The 12,495-nt window shown below is 56.5% G+C and overlaps 1 protein-coding gene across 8 annotated transcripts in view; it reads left to right on the top strand.

Annotated features, from left to right (window-relative positions):
- The window catches only part of LOC146751343 (RNA-binding protein 10-like), an 81,879-nt gene that overhangs the window by 21,205 nt on the left and 48,179 nt on the right, over nucleotides 1–12,495 (top strand). For 7 of the 8 annotated variants that reach the window (XR_014941662.1, XM_085534728.1, XM_085534727.1 and 4 more), the window contains 3 exons: nucleotides 726–896; nucleotides 5,375–5,535; nucleotides 10,420–10,517. Coding sequence is in view for 7 of the 8 variants with exons in the window: in XM_085534728.1 (XP_085390854.1) it covers nucleotides 726–896; nucleotides 5,375–5,535; nucleotides 10,420–10,517 (430 nt within the window). In the remaining variant the exon portion in view is untranslated. Of the gene's footprint in view, nucleotides 1–725; nucleotides 897–5,374; nucleotides 5,536–10,419; nucleotides 10,518–12,495 lie in introns of those variants that run through there. The other variant, XM_085534733.1, reaches the window with a different exon arrangement.

The following is a 12,495-nucleotide window of genomic DNA, read 5'->3' on the forward strand; positions in this document are numbered from 1 at the left end:
ACCCCATATAATCCCATATAACCCCATATCCCCCCCATATAACCCCATATCCCCCCATATAACCCCATATAACCCCATATAACCCTATATCCCCCCATATAACCCCATATCCCCCCATATAACCCCATATAACCCCATATAACCCCATATAACCCCATATCCCCCCATATAACCCCATATAACCCCATATCCCCCCATATAACCCCATATAACCCATATCCCCCCATATCTCCCCATATAACCCCATATCCCCCCATATAACCCCATATCCCCCATATAACCCCATATCCCCCCATATCCCCCATATAACCCCATATAACCCCATATAATCCCATATCCCCCCCCTATAACCCCATATAACCCCGTATAACCTCATATAACCCCATATAACCCCATATAACCCCATATATCCCCATATAACCCCATATAACCCCATATCCCCCCATATAACCCCATATAACCCCATATCCCCCCATATAACCCCATATAACCCCATATGCCCCCATATCTCCCCATATAACCCCATATCCCCCCATATAACCCCATATCCCCCCATATCCCCCCATATCCCCCCATATCCCCCCATATAACCCCATATAACCCCATATCCCCCTATATAACCCCATATCTCCCCATATCCCCCCCATATAACCCATATAACCCCCCCCAAATATGGGGGTCTCCCCCCTGACCTCCATGTTTTCTTTTGGGGGGGGGGTCCCCAGAAGCTGAACAACGTGGACCTGGAGGACCCCGACCCGACTTGGTCCCTGGGGGGGGTGGGGGGGGTGGGGGTGGGCTTCTGCCCCTTCCTCAACCCTATGGACCCACTTTGGGGGGGACCCCAGGGGGGTCTTCGGGGGGCACAGAACCCGGAGCTGACAACGCCAATGACAGTAAGTGGGGGGGGGGGATTGGGAGGGATATGGGGGGATATGGGGAGATATGGGGTTATATGGGGTTATATGGGGGATATGGGGTTATATGGGGAGATATGGGGTTATATGGGGGGGATATGGGGAGATATGGGGTTATATGGGGGGATATGGGGAGATATGGGGGAGATATGGGGTTATATGGGGGGATATGGGATTATATGGGGTTATATGGGGGGATATGGGGGGATATGGGGTTATATGAGGAGATATGGGGTTATATGGGGGGATATGGGGTTATATGGGGTTATATGGGGGGATATGGGGGTTATATGGGGTTATATGGGGGGGATATGGGGAGATATGGGGTTATATGAAGATTATATGGGAGATATGGGGTTATATGGGGTTATATGGGGGTTATATGGGGAGATATGGGGTTATATGGGGTTATATGGGGGGATATGGGGTTATATGGGGGGATATAGGGGGGATATGGGGAGATATGGGTTTATATGGGGGGATATTGGGTTATATGGGGGACGTATGGGATTATATGGGCTTATATGGGGACATATGGGGTTATATGGGGGGGATATGGGGTTATATGGGGGGGATATGGGGGGGATATGGGGAGATATGGGGTTATATGGGGTTATATGGGGGTATATGGGGTTATATGGGGGTTATATGGGGATATATGGGGTTATATGGGGGGATATGGGGAGATATGGGGTTATATGGGGGGATATGGGGAGATATGGGGGGGATATGGGGAGATATGGGGTTATATGGGGGGATATGGGGTTATATGGGGGGATATGGGAGATATGGGGTTATATGGGGGGATATGGGGTTATTGGGGGGATATGGGGAGTATTGGGGGTTATATGGGGGGATATGGGGAGATATGGGGGGGGTATGGGGAGATATGGGGTTATATGGGGAGATATGGGGTTATATGGGGGGATATGGGGAGATTTGGGGTTTTATGTGGGGGGTTATGGGGAGATATGGGGGGGATATGGGGGGATATGGGGTTATTGGGGAGATATGGGGTTATTGGGGATGTTATTGGGTGGTATGATTAATAGGATAGGGGGGGATATGGGGTTATATGGGGGGATATAGGGGAGTATGGGGAGATATGGGGTTTATATGGGGGGATATTGGGTTATATGGGGGACGTATGGGATTATATGGGCTTATATGGGGACATATGGGGTTATATGGGGGGGATATGGGGGGATATGGGGTTATAATGGGGGATATGGGGTTATATGGGGTTATATGGGTTATATGGGGAGATATGGGGTTATATGGGGGGGGATATGGGAAGATATGGGGTTATATGGGGGGATATGGGGAGATATGGGGTTATATGGGGGGGATATGGGGAGATATGGGGGGATATGGGAGATATGGGGTTATGGGGGGGATATGGGAGATAGGGGTTATATGGGAGATATGGGGTTATATGGGGGATATGGGGAGATATGGGGTTATATGGGGGGATGATGGGGGGATATGGGGGAGATATGGGATTATATGGGGTTATATGGGGGGCTTGGGGTTATATGGGGTTATAAGGGGTTATATGGGGTTATATGGGGTTAATATGGGGGGATATGGGGTTATATGGGGTTATATGGGGGGATATGGGGTTATATTGGGGAGATATGGGATTATATGGGGTTATATGGGGGGATATGGGGAGATATGGAGATATGGGGTTATATGGGGGGGATATGGGCATATGGGGTTTGGATATGGGGTTATATGGGGTTATATGGGGTTATAGGGAGATATGGGGTTATATGGGGGGGATATGGGGTTATATGGGGGGATATGGGGTTATATGGGGTTATATGGGGGGATATGGGGAGATATGGGGTTATATGGGGGGATATGGGGTTATATGGGGGGATATGGGGAGATATGGGGGGGTATGGGGAGATATGGGGTTATATGGGGGGGATATGGGGAGATATGGGGTTATATGGGGGGATATGGGTTATATGGGGGAGATATGGGATTATATGGGGTTATATGGGGTTATATGGTGGAGATATGGGGTTATATGGGTTATATGGGAGGAGATATGGGATTAATATGGGGTTATATGATAGGGGTTACATGGGGGGGATATGGGGTTATATGGGGGGATATAGGGGGGATATGGGGAGATATGGGTTTATATGGGGGATATTGGGTTATATGGGGGAGGTATGGGATTATATGGGATTATTATGGGGACATATGGGGTTATATGGGCTTATATGGGGACATATGGGGTTATATGGGGAGGATATGGGGAGGTATGGGGTTATATGGGGTTATATGGGGTTATATGGGGTTATATGGGGTTATATGGGGGGATATGGGGTTATATGGGGTTATATGGGGTTATATGGGGTTATATGGGGGTTATATGGGGAGATATGGGGTTATATGGGGGGGATATGGGGTTATATGGGGGGGATATGGGGAGATATGGGGTTATATGGGGTTATATGGGGAGATATGGGGTTATATGGGGGGGATATGGGGAGATATGGGGTTATATGGGGTTATATGGGGGGGGATATGGGGGTCCTAAGGGAGATATGGGGTTATATGGGGAGATATGGGGTTATATGGGGGGGGATATGGGGGTCCTAAGGGAGATATGGGGGTCCTGGGGGGGGGACTTGGGGGGATATTGGGGGGATTTGGGGGTCCTTGTTGGGCTTGAGGGTTAAATGGGGGACCTGGGGGGGATATGGGGGTCCTGGAGGGGGGCTATGGGGGTCGTGGGGGCGGATATGGGGGTCCTGGGGGAGATGTGTGGGTCCTGGGGGTGGTCAGTCTATGGGTCCTGGCCACCCTTTATGGTCAATCTATGGGTCCTGGCCACCCTTTATGGTCAATCTATGGGTCCCAGGTGCCATTTGGGATCAATCTATGGGTCCCAGGTGCCCTTTGGGATCAATCTATGGGTCCTGGCCACCCTTTATGGTCAATCTATGGGTCCTGGCCACCCTTTATGGTCAATCTATGGGTCCTGGCCGCCCTTTATGGTCAATCTATGGGTCCCAGGTGCCCCTTGGGCTCAATCTATGGGGTCCTGGCCACCCTTTATGGTCAATCTATGGGTCCCAGGTGCCCCTTGGGCTCAATCTATGGGTCCTGGCCACCCTTTATGGTCAATCTATGGGTCCTGGTTGCCCTTTATGTTCAATCTATGGGTCCTGGCCACCCTTTATGTTCAATCTATGGGTCCTGGCCACCCTTTATGGTCAGTCTATGGGTCCCAGGTGCCCTTTGGGGTCAATCTATGGGTCCCAGGTGCCCCTTGGGCTCAATCTATGGGTCCCAGATGCCATTTGGGATCAATCTATGGGTCCTGGCCACCCTTTATGGTCAATCTATGGGTCCCAGGTGCCATTTGGGATCAATCTATGGGTCCTGGCCACCCTTTATGGTCAATCTATGGGTCCTGGCCACCCTTTATGTTCAATCTATGGGTCCCAGGTGCCATTTGGGATCAATCTATGGGTCCCAGGTGCCATTTGGGCTCAATCTATGGGTCCTGGCCACCCTTTATGGTCAATCTATGGGTCCTGGCCACCCTTTATGGTCAATCTATGGGTCCTGGCCACCCTTTATGTTCAATCTATGGGTCCCAGGTGCCACTTGGGCTCAATCTATGGGTCCTGGCCACCCTTTATGGTCAATCTATGGGTCCTGGCCACCCTTTATGTTCAATCTATGGGTCCTGGCCACCCTTTATGGTCAATCTATGGGTCCCAGGTGCCCTTTGTGGTCAGTCTATGGGTCCTGGCCACCCTTTATGGTCAATCTATGGGTCCTGGCCACCCTTTATGTTCAATCTATGGGTCCTGGCCACCCTTTATGGTCAATCTATGGGTCCTGGCCACCCTTTATGGTCAATCTATGGGTCCTGGCCACCCATTATGGTCAATCTATGGGTCCTGGCCGCCCTTTATGTTCAATCTATGGGTCCTGGCCACCCTTTATGTTCAATCTATGGGTCCTGGCCACCCTTTATGGTCAATCTATGGGTCCTGGTCACCCTTTATGGTCAATCTATGGGTCCTGGCCACCCTTTATGGTCAATCTATGGGTCCTGGCCACCCTTTATGGTCAATCTATGGGTCCCAGGTGCCATTTGGGATCAATCTATGGGTCCTGGCCACCCTTTATGTTCAATCTATGGGTCCTGGCCACCCTTTATGGTCAATCTATGGGTCCTGGCCACCCTTTATGGTCAATCTATGGGTCCCAGGTGCCCCTTGGGGTCAATGTATGGGTCCCAGGTGCCATTTGGGCTCAATCTATGGGGTCCTGGCCACCTTTTATGGTCAATCTATGGGTCCCAGGTGCCATTTGGGCTCAATCTATGGGTCCTGGCCACCCTTTATGTTCAATCTATGGGTCCTGGCCACCCTTTATGTTCAATCTATGGGTCCAGCCCCACACATTTCTCCCCCCCACAGCCATCATCCTCCGTAACCTGCACCCTCAGAGCAGCCTGGAATCCATCTTGGCCGCCCTGGCTCCATTTGCTGCCCTGTCGGCCGCCAACGTCCGAGTCATCAAAGACCGACAGACTCAGCTCAACCGCGGCTTCGCCTTCGTCCAATTGGCCACTATCGTGGTGAGGGCTGGGGTGGGACCCCCCTATGGGACCCCCCTATAGGACCCCCCCCTATGGGACCCCACTATGGGACCCACATATGGGAACCCCCCCATTGGACCCCCCTATAGGACCCCCCTATAGGACCCCCATATGGGACCCCCCATTGGACCCCTATGGGACCCCAATAGGACCCTCCCCATTGGACCACCCCTATGGGACCCCCCAATGGGAACCCCTATGGGACCCCCCCATTAGACCCCCTATGGGACCCCTGTATGGGACCCCAATTGGACCCCCATATGGGAACCCCCCCATTGGACCCTCCTATGGGACTCCCCCATTGGACCCCTATGGGACCCCCATATGGGACCCCCCATTGGACCCCTGTATGGGAACCCCCCTATGGGACCCCCCCAATAGACCCCCCCATTGGACCCCCCTATGGGACCCCCAATGGGATCATCCTATATGAACCCCTATGGGACCCCCGAATAGGACCCCCCCTATGGGACCCCAATTGGACCCTCCTATGGGACCCCCTATGGGACCCCCTTATGGGTCCCCCCATTGGACCCCCCTATAGGACCCCTGTATGGGACCCCCCAATTGGACCCCCCCTATGGGACCCCTGTATGGGACCCCCCTGTGGGACCCCCCAATAGGACCCCCCTATTGGACCCCCCCCTATGGGACCCCCATATGGGACCCCCCATTGGACCCCTGTATGGGAGCCCCCCTATGGGACCCCCCTATGGGACCCCCCTATGGGACCCCCATATGGGAACCCCCCCATTGGACCCTCCTATGGGACTCCTCCATTGGACCCCTATGGGACCCCCCTATGGGACCCCCCCTTTGGGACCCCCATATGGGAACCCCCCTATAGGACCCCTGTATGGGAACCGCCCTATGGGAACCCCCCTATAGGACCCCTGTATGGGACCCCCCTATGGGACCCCCTATGGGACCTCCTATGGGACCCCAATTGGACCCTCCTATGGGACCCCCCTATGGGACCCCCCTATGGGACCCCCCATTGGACCCCCCTATGGGGCCCCCCTATAGGACCCCCCTATGGGACCCCCAATGGGATCATCCTATGTGACCCTCTATGGGACCCCCCCCATTGGACCCCCCCTATGGGACCCCTGTATGGGAACCCCCCTATGGGACCCCCTCAATAGACCCCCCCATTGGACCCCCCTATGGGACCCCCAATGGGATCATCCTATATGAACCCCTATGGGACCCCCGAATAGGACCCCCACTATGGGACCCCAATTGGACCCTCCTATGGGACCCCCTATGGGACCCCCTTATGGGTCCCCCCATTGGACCCCCCCTATGGGACCCCCATATGGGACCCCCCATTGGACCCCTGTATGGGAACCCCCCTATGGGACCCCCCTATGGGACCCCCCTATAGGACCCCCCCCATATGGGCCCCCCCACTGGACCCCCTTATGGGCCCCCCCATTGGACCCCTATGGGACCCCAATAGGACCCCACCATTGGACCCCCCTATGGGACCCCCATATGGGACCCCCCCCATTGGACCCCAATGGGACCCCCATATGGGACCCCCCTATAGGACCCTCCTATGGGACTCCCCCATTGGACCCCTGTATGGGAACCCCCTATAGGACCCCCTTATGGGTCCCCCCATTAGATCCCCTATGGGACCCCCCTATGGGACCCCCCCATTGAACCCCCCTATGGGACCCCCTATAGGACCCCTGTATGGGACCCCTGTATGGGACCCCCCCATTGGACCCCTCCTATAGGACCTCTGTATGGGAGCCCCCCTATGGGACCCCCATATGGGACCCCCTATGGGACCCCCCAATTGGACCCCCCCATTAGACCCCCAATGGGACCCCCATATGGGAACCCCTATGGGACCCCAATTGGACCCCCCCTATGGGACCCCAATGGGACCCCCCTATGGGACCCTCATATGGGACCCCCCCTGTAGGACCCCCCTATGGGACCCCCCCTATGGGACCCCCCTATGGGACCCAAATTGGACCCCCCTATAGGACCCCCCTATAGGACCCCCCTATAGGACCCCCCTATGGGACCCCCCCTGTAGGACCCCCCTATGGGACCCCCCTATGGGACCCCCCCTGTAGGACCCCCCCATTGGACCCCCCCTATGGGACCCCCTATGGGACCCCCATATGGGACCCCCCATTGGACCCCCCCATTGGACCCCCCTATAGGACCCCTGTATGGGACCCCCCCATTGGACCCCACCATTGGACCCCCCCTATGGGACCCCCCCCTATGGGACCCCCCTATAGGACCCCCCATTGGACCCCCCTATGGTACCCCCTCATGGGACCCCCTATAGGACCCCCCTATGGGACCCCCCCTATGGGACCCCTGTATGGGAACCGCCCTATGGGAACCCCCCTATAGGACCCCTGTATGGGACCCCCCCATTGGACCCCAATTGGACCCTCCTATGGTACCCCCTATGGGAACCCCCCTATAGGACCCCTGTATGGGAACACCCCTATAGGACCCCCCCATTGGACCCCCCCATTAGACCCCCTATGGGACCCCTGTATGGGATCCCAATTGGACCCCCATATGGGACCCCCCATTGGACCCCCCCTATGGGAACCCCTATGGGACACCCCCCATTGGACCCCAATGGGACCCCCAATGGGACCCCCCCATTAGACCCCCTATAGGACCCCTGTATGGGAACCCCTATATGGGACCCCCCCATTGGACCCCCCAATGGGACCCCCCCCATTGGATCCTCCCTATAAAACCCCTGTATGGGAGCCCCCCTATGGGACCCCAATTGGACCCCCCCATTAGACCCCCAATGGGACCCCCATATGGGACCCCCCTATAGGACCCCCCTATAGGACCCCCCCTATAGGACCCTCCCCTATAGGACCCCCTATAGGACCCCTGTATGGGACCCCCCAATTGGACCCTCCCTATAGGACCCCCAATGGGACCATCCTATGGGACCCCCTATGGGACCCCCCCTATAGGACACCCCCCTACGGGACCCCTGTATTGGACCCCCCCATTGGACCCCCCCTATGGGACCCCCTATGGGACCCCCCAGTAGGACCCCTCCAATGGGACCCCCTATGGGACCCCCCAGTAGGACCGTCCTATGGGACCCCAATAGGACCCCTGTATGGGAACCCCCCTATGGGACCCCCCCTATGGGACCCCCTATGGGACCCCAATTGGACCCCCCTATGGGACCCCCCTATGGGACCCCTGTATTGGACCCCCCCATTGGACCCCCCCATTGGACCCCCCTATAGGACCACCCCCTATGGGACCCCCCTATGGGACCCCCATATGGGACCCCCCCCATTGGACCCCAATGGGACCCCCAATGGGACCCCCCATTGGACCCCACCATTGGACCCCCCTATGGGACCCCCTATGGGACCCCCCCATTGGAACCCCATTGGACCCTCCTATGGTACCCCCTATGAGACCCCCCCATGGGACCCCCCAATAGGACCCCCCTATAGGACCCCCTATGGGACCCCTGTATGGGAACCCCCCTATGGGACCCCCCCAATAGACCCCCCTATGGGACCCCCAATGGGATCATCCTATATGAACCCCTATGGGACCCCCGAATAGGACCCCCACTATGGGACCCCAATTGGACCCTCCTATGGGACCCCCTATGGGACCCCCTTATGGGTCCCCCCATTGGACCCCCCTATAGGACCCCTGTATGGGACCCCCCTATTGGACCCCCCCTATGGGACCCCTGTATGGGACCCCCCTGTGGGACCCCCCAATAGGACCCCCCTATTGGACCCCCCCCTATGGGACCCCCCTATAGGACCCCCCTATGGGACCCCCCTATGGGACCCCAGTTGAGTCCCATTGATTCCCATTGAGTCCCATTGGATCCCATTGAGTCCCATTGATTCCCATTGAGTCCCATTGGATCCCATTGAGTCCCATTGATTCCCATTGGATCCCATTGAGTCCCATTGATACCCATTGATTCCCATTGGGTCCCATTGAGTCCCATTGATTCCCATTGATTCCCATTGGATCCCATTGAGTCCCATTGATTCCCATTGGGTCCCATTGGATCCCATTGAGTCCCATTGATTCCCATTGATTCCCATTGGGTCCCATTGAGTCCCATTGATTCCCATTGAGTCCCATTGGGTCCCATTGATTCCCATTGAGTCCCATTGGATCCCATTGAGTCCCATTGATTCCCATTGGGTCCCATTGGATCCCATTGAGTCCCATTGGATCCCATTGAGTCCCATTGGGTCCCATTGAGTCCCATTGATTCCCATTGGATCCCATTGAGTCCCATTGATTCCCATTGATTCCCATTGGATCCCATTGAGTCCCATTGATTCCCATTGGGTCCCATTGGATCCCATTGAGTCCCATTGATATCCATTGGGTCCCATTGGATCCCATTGAGTCCCATTGATTCCCATTGGGTCCCATTGGATCCCATTGAGTCCCATTGATTCCCATTGAGTCCCATTGGATCCCATTGAGTCCCATTGATTCCCATTGAGTCCCATTGAGTCCCATTGGTTCCCATTGATTCCCATTGAGTCCCATTGGATCCCATTGAGTCCCCATTGACTCCCATTGAGTCCCATTGATTCCCATTGGATCCCATTGAGTCCCATTGATTCCCATTGAGTCCCATTGGATCCCATTGAGTCCCATTGATCCCCCTTCTAACCCCACATATCCCCCTTCTAACCCCACATATCCCCCTTCTAACCCCACATATCCCCCTTCTAACCCCACATATCCCCCTTCTAACCCCACATATCCCCCTTCTAACCCCACATATCCCCCCTTCTAACCCCACATATCCCCCTTCTAACCCCACATATCCCCCCCCCCTTCTCTGCCCCATAGGAGGCCTCCCAGCTGCTCCAGATGCTGCAGGCCCTGCACCCCCCCCTTCACATCGACGGCAAGAGCATCAACGTGGAGTTCGCCAAGGGCTCCAAGAGGTCAGAATTAATTGTGCTCGTTAATTAAGCTCATTAAATAAGCTCATTAATTAAGCCACACCCCCCATCTCATTAGGCCAAACCCACCCCCATTACCCCCCATTCATTCCTTAAGCCCCGCCCCCTCCTGCCTTAGCCCCGCCCACACTCCATCAGGCCACGCCCCCTCATTAAATAAGCCACGCCCCCATCTCATTAGGCCAAACCCGCCCCCATTACCCCCCATTCATTCCTTAAGCCCCGCCCCCTCCTGCCTTAGCCCCGCCCACATCTCATCATGCCACGCCCCCTCCTCATTAGACCACGCCCCCAAACTACAAGCCACGCCCCCTTTTCGAATCCCACCCCATTACCCCCCATTCATTCCTTAAGCCCCGCCCCTCCTGCCTTGGCCCCGCCCACTCATTCCTTAAGCCCCGCCCCCTCCTGCCTTAGCCCCGCCCACCTTTCATCAGGCCACGCCCCCTCCTCATTAGGCCACGCCCCCAAACTACAAGCCACGCCCCCTTTTCGAATCCCACCCCATTGCCCCCCATTCATTCCTTAAGCCCCGCCCCTCCTGCCTTAGCTCCGCCCACATTTCATCAGACCACGCCCCCTCATTGAATAAGCCCCGCCCCCAACTCATTAGGCCACGCCCCCATCCCGCAAACCACGCCCACTTCTCGAATCCCACCCCATTACCCCCACTCATTCCTTAAGCCCCGCCCCCTCCTGCCTTAGCCACGCCCCCATTTCATTAGGCCACACCCCCCTCGTTAAATAAGCCACGCCCCCAAACCTACAAGCCACACCCCCTCCCCCAAACCCACCCCCACTGCCCCCATTCATTCCTTAAGCCCCGCCCCCTCCTGCCTTAGCCCCGCCCACCTTTCATCAGGCCACGCCCCTCGTTAAATAAGCCACGCCCCAAACCCACAAGCCACGCCCCCTTCCTGAATCCCACCCCATTACCCCAATTCATTCCTTAAGCCCCGCCCCCTCCTGCCTTAGCCCCGCCCAGTCATTCCTTAAACCCCGCCCGCTCCTGCCTTAGCCCCGCCCACATTTCATCAGGCCACGCCCCCAACCTACAAGCCACGCCCCCTCCCCCAAACCCACCCCATTACCCCCATTCCTCCACTAGGCCCCGCCCCCTCCTGCCTTAGCCCCGCCCACATTTCATTAGGCCACACCCCCTCGTTAAATAAGCCACGCCCCCAACCTACAAGCCACGCCCCCTCTCCCAAACCCACCCCATTAACCCCACTCATTCCTTAAGCACCGCCCCCTCCTGCCTTAGCCCCGCCCACATTTCATTAGGCCACACCCCCCTCGTTAAATAAGCCACGCCCCTAACCTACAAGCCACGCCCCCTCCCCAAAACCCACCCCACTGCCCCCATTCATTCCTTAAGCCCCGCCCCCTCCTGCCTTAGCCCCGCCCACCTTTCATCAGGCCACGCCCCTCGTTAAATAAGCCACACCCCCACCCCATTAGGCCACGCCCCCAACCCACAAGCCACGCCCCCTCTCCCAAACCCACCCCATTACCCCCATTCATTCCTTAAGCCCCGCCCCCCTCCTGTCTTAACCCCGCCCACGTTTTATCAGGCCACGCCCCCTCAGTAATTAAGCCCCGCCCCCAACCCACAAGCCACGCCCCCTCCCAAAACCCACCCCATTACCCCAATTCATCCATTAGGCCCCGCCCCCTCCTGCCTTAGCCCCGCCCACTCATTCCTTAAACCCCGCCCCCTCCTGCCTTAGCCCCGCCCACATTTCATCAGGCCACGCCCCCAACCTACATGCCACGCCCCCCTCCCCCAAACCCACCCAATTACCCCCATTCCTCCACTAGGCCCCGCCCCCTCCTGCCCTAGCCCCGCTCACATTTAATTAGGCCACACCCCCCTCGTTAAATAAGCCACGCCCCCAACCCGCAAGCCACGCCCCCTCCCCCAAACCCACCCCCACTGCCCCCATTCATTTCTTAAGCC

Source organism: Coturnix japonica, unplaced genomic scaffold (genome assembly GCF_054131305.1).
Source record: "Coturnix japonica strain WE unplaced genomic scaffold, WE-NBRP24 Scf097, whole genome shotgun sequence".
Taxonomy (NCBI): domain Eukaryota; kingdom Metazoa; phylum Chordata; class Aves; order Galliformes; family Phasianidae; genus Coturnix; species Coturnix japonica.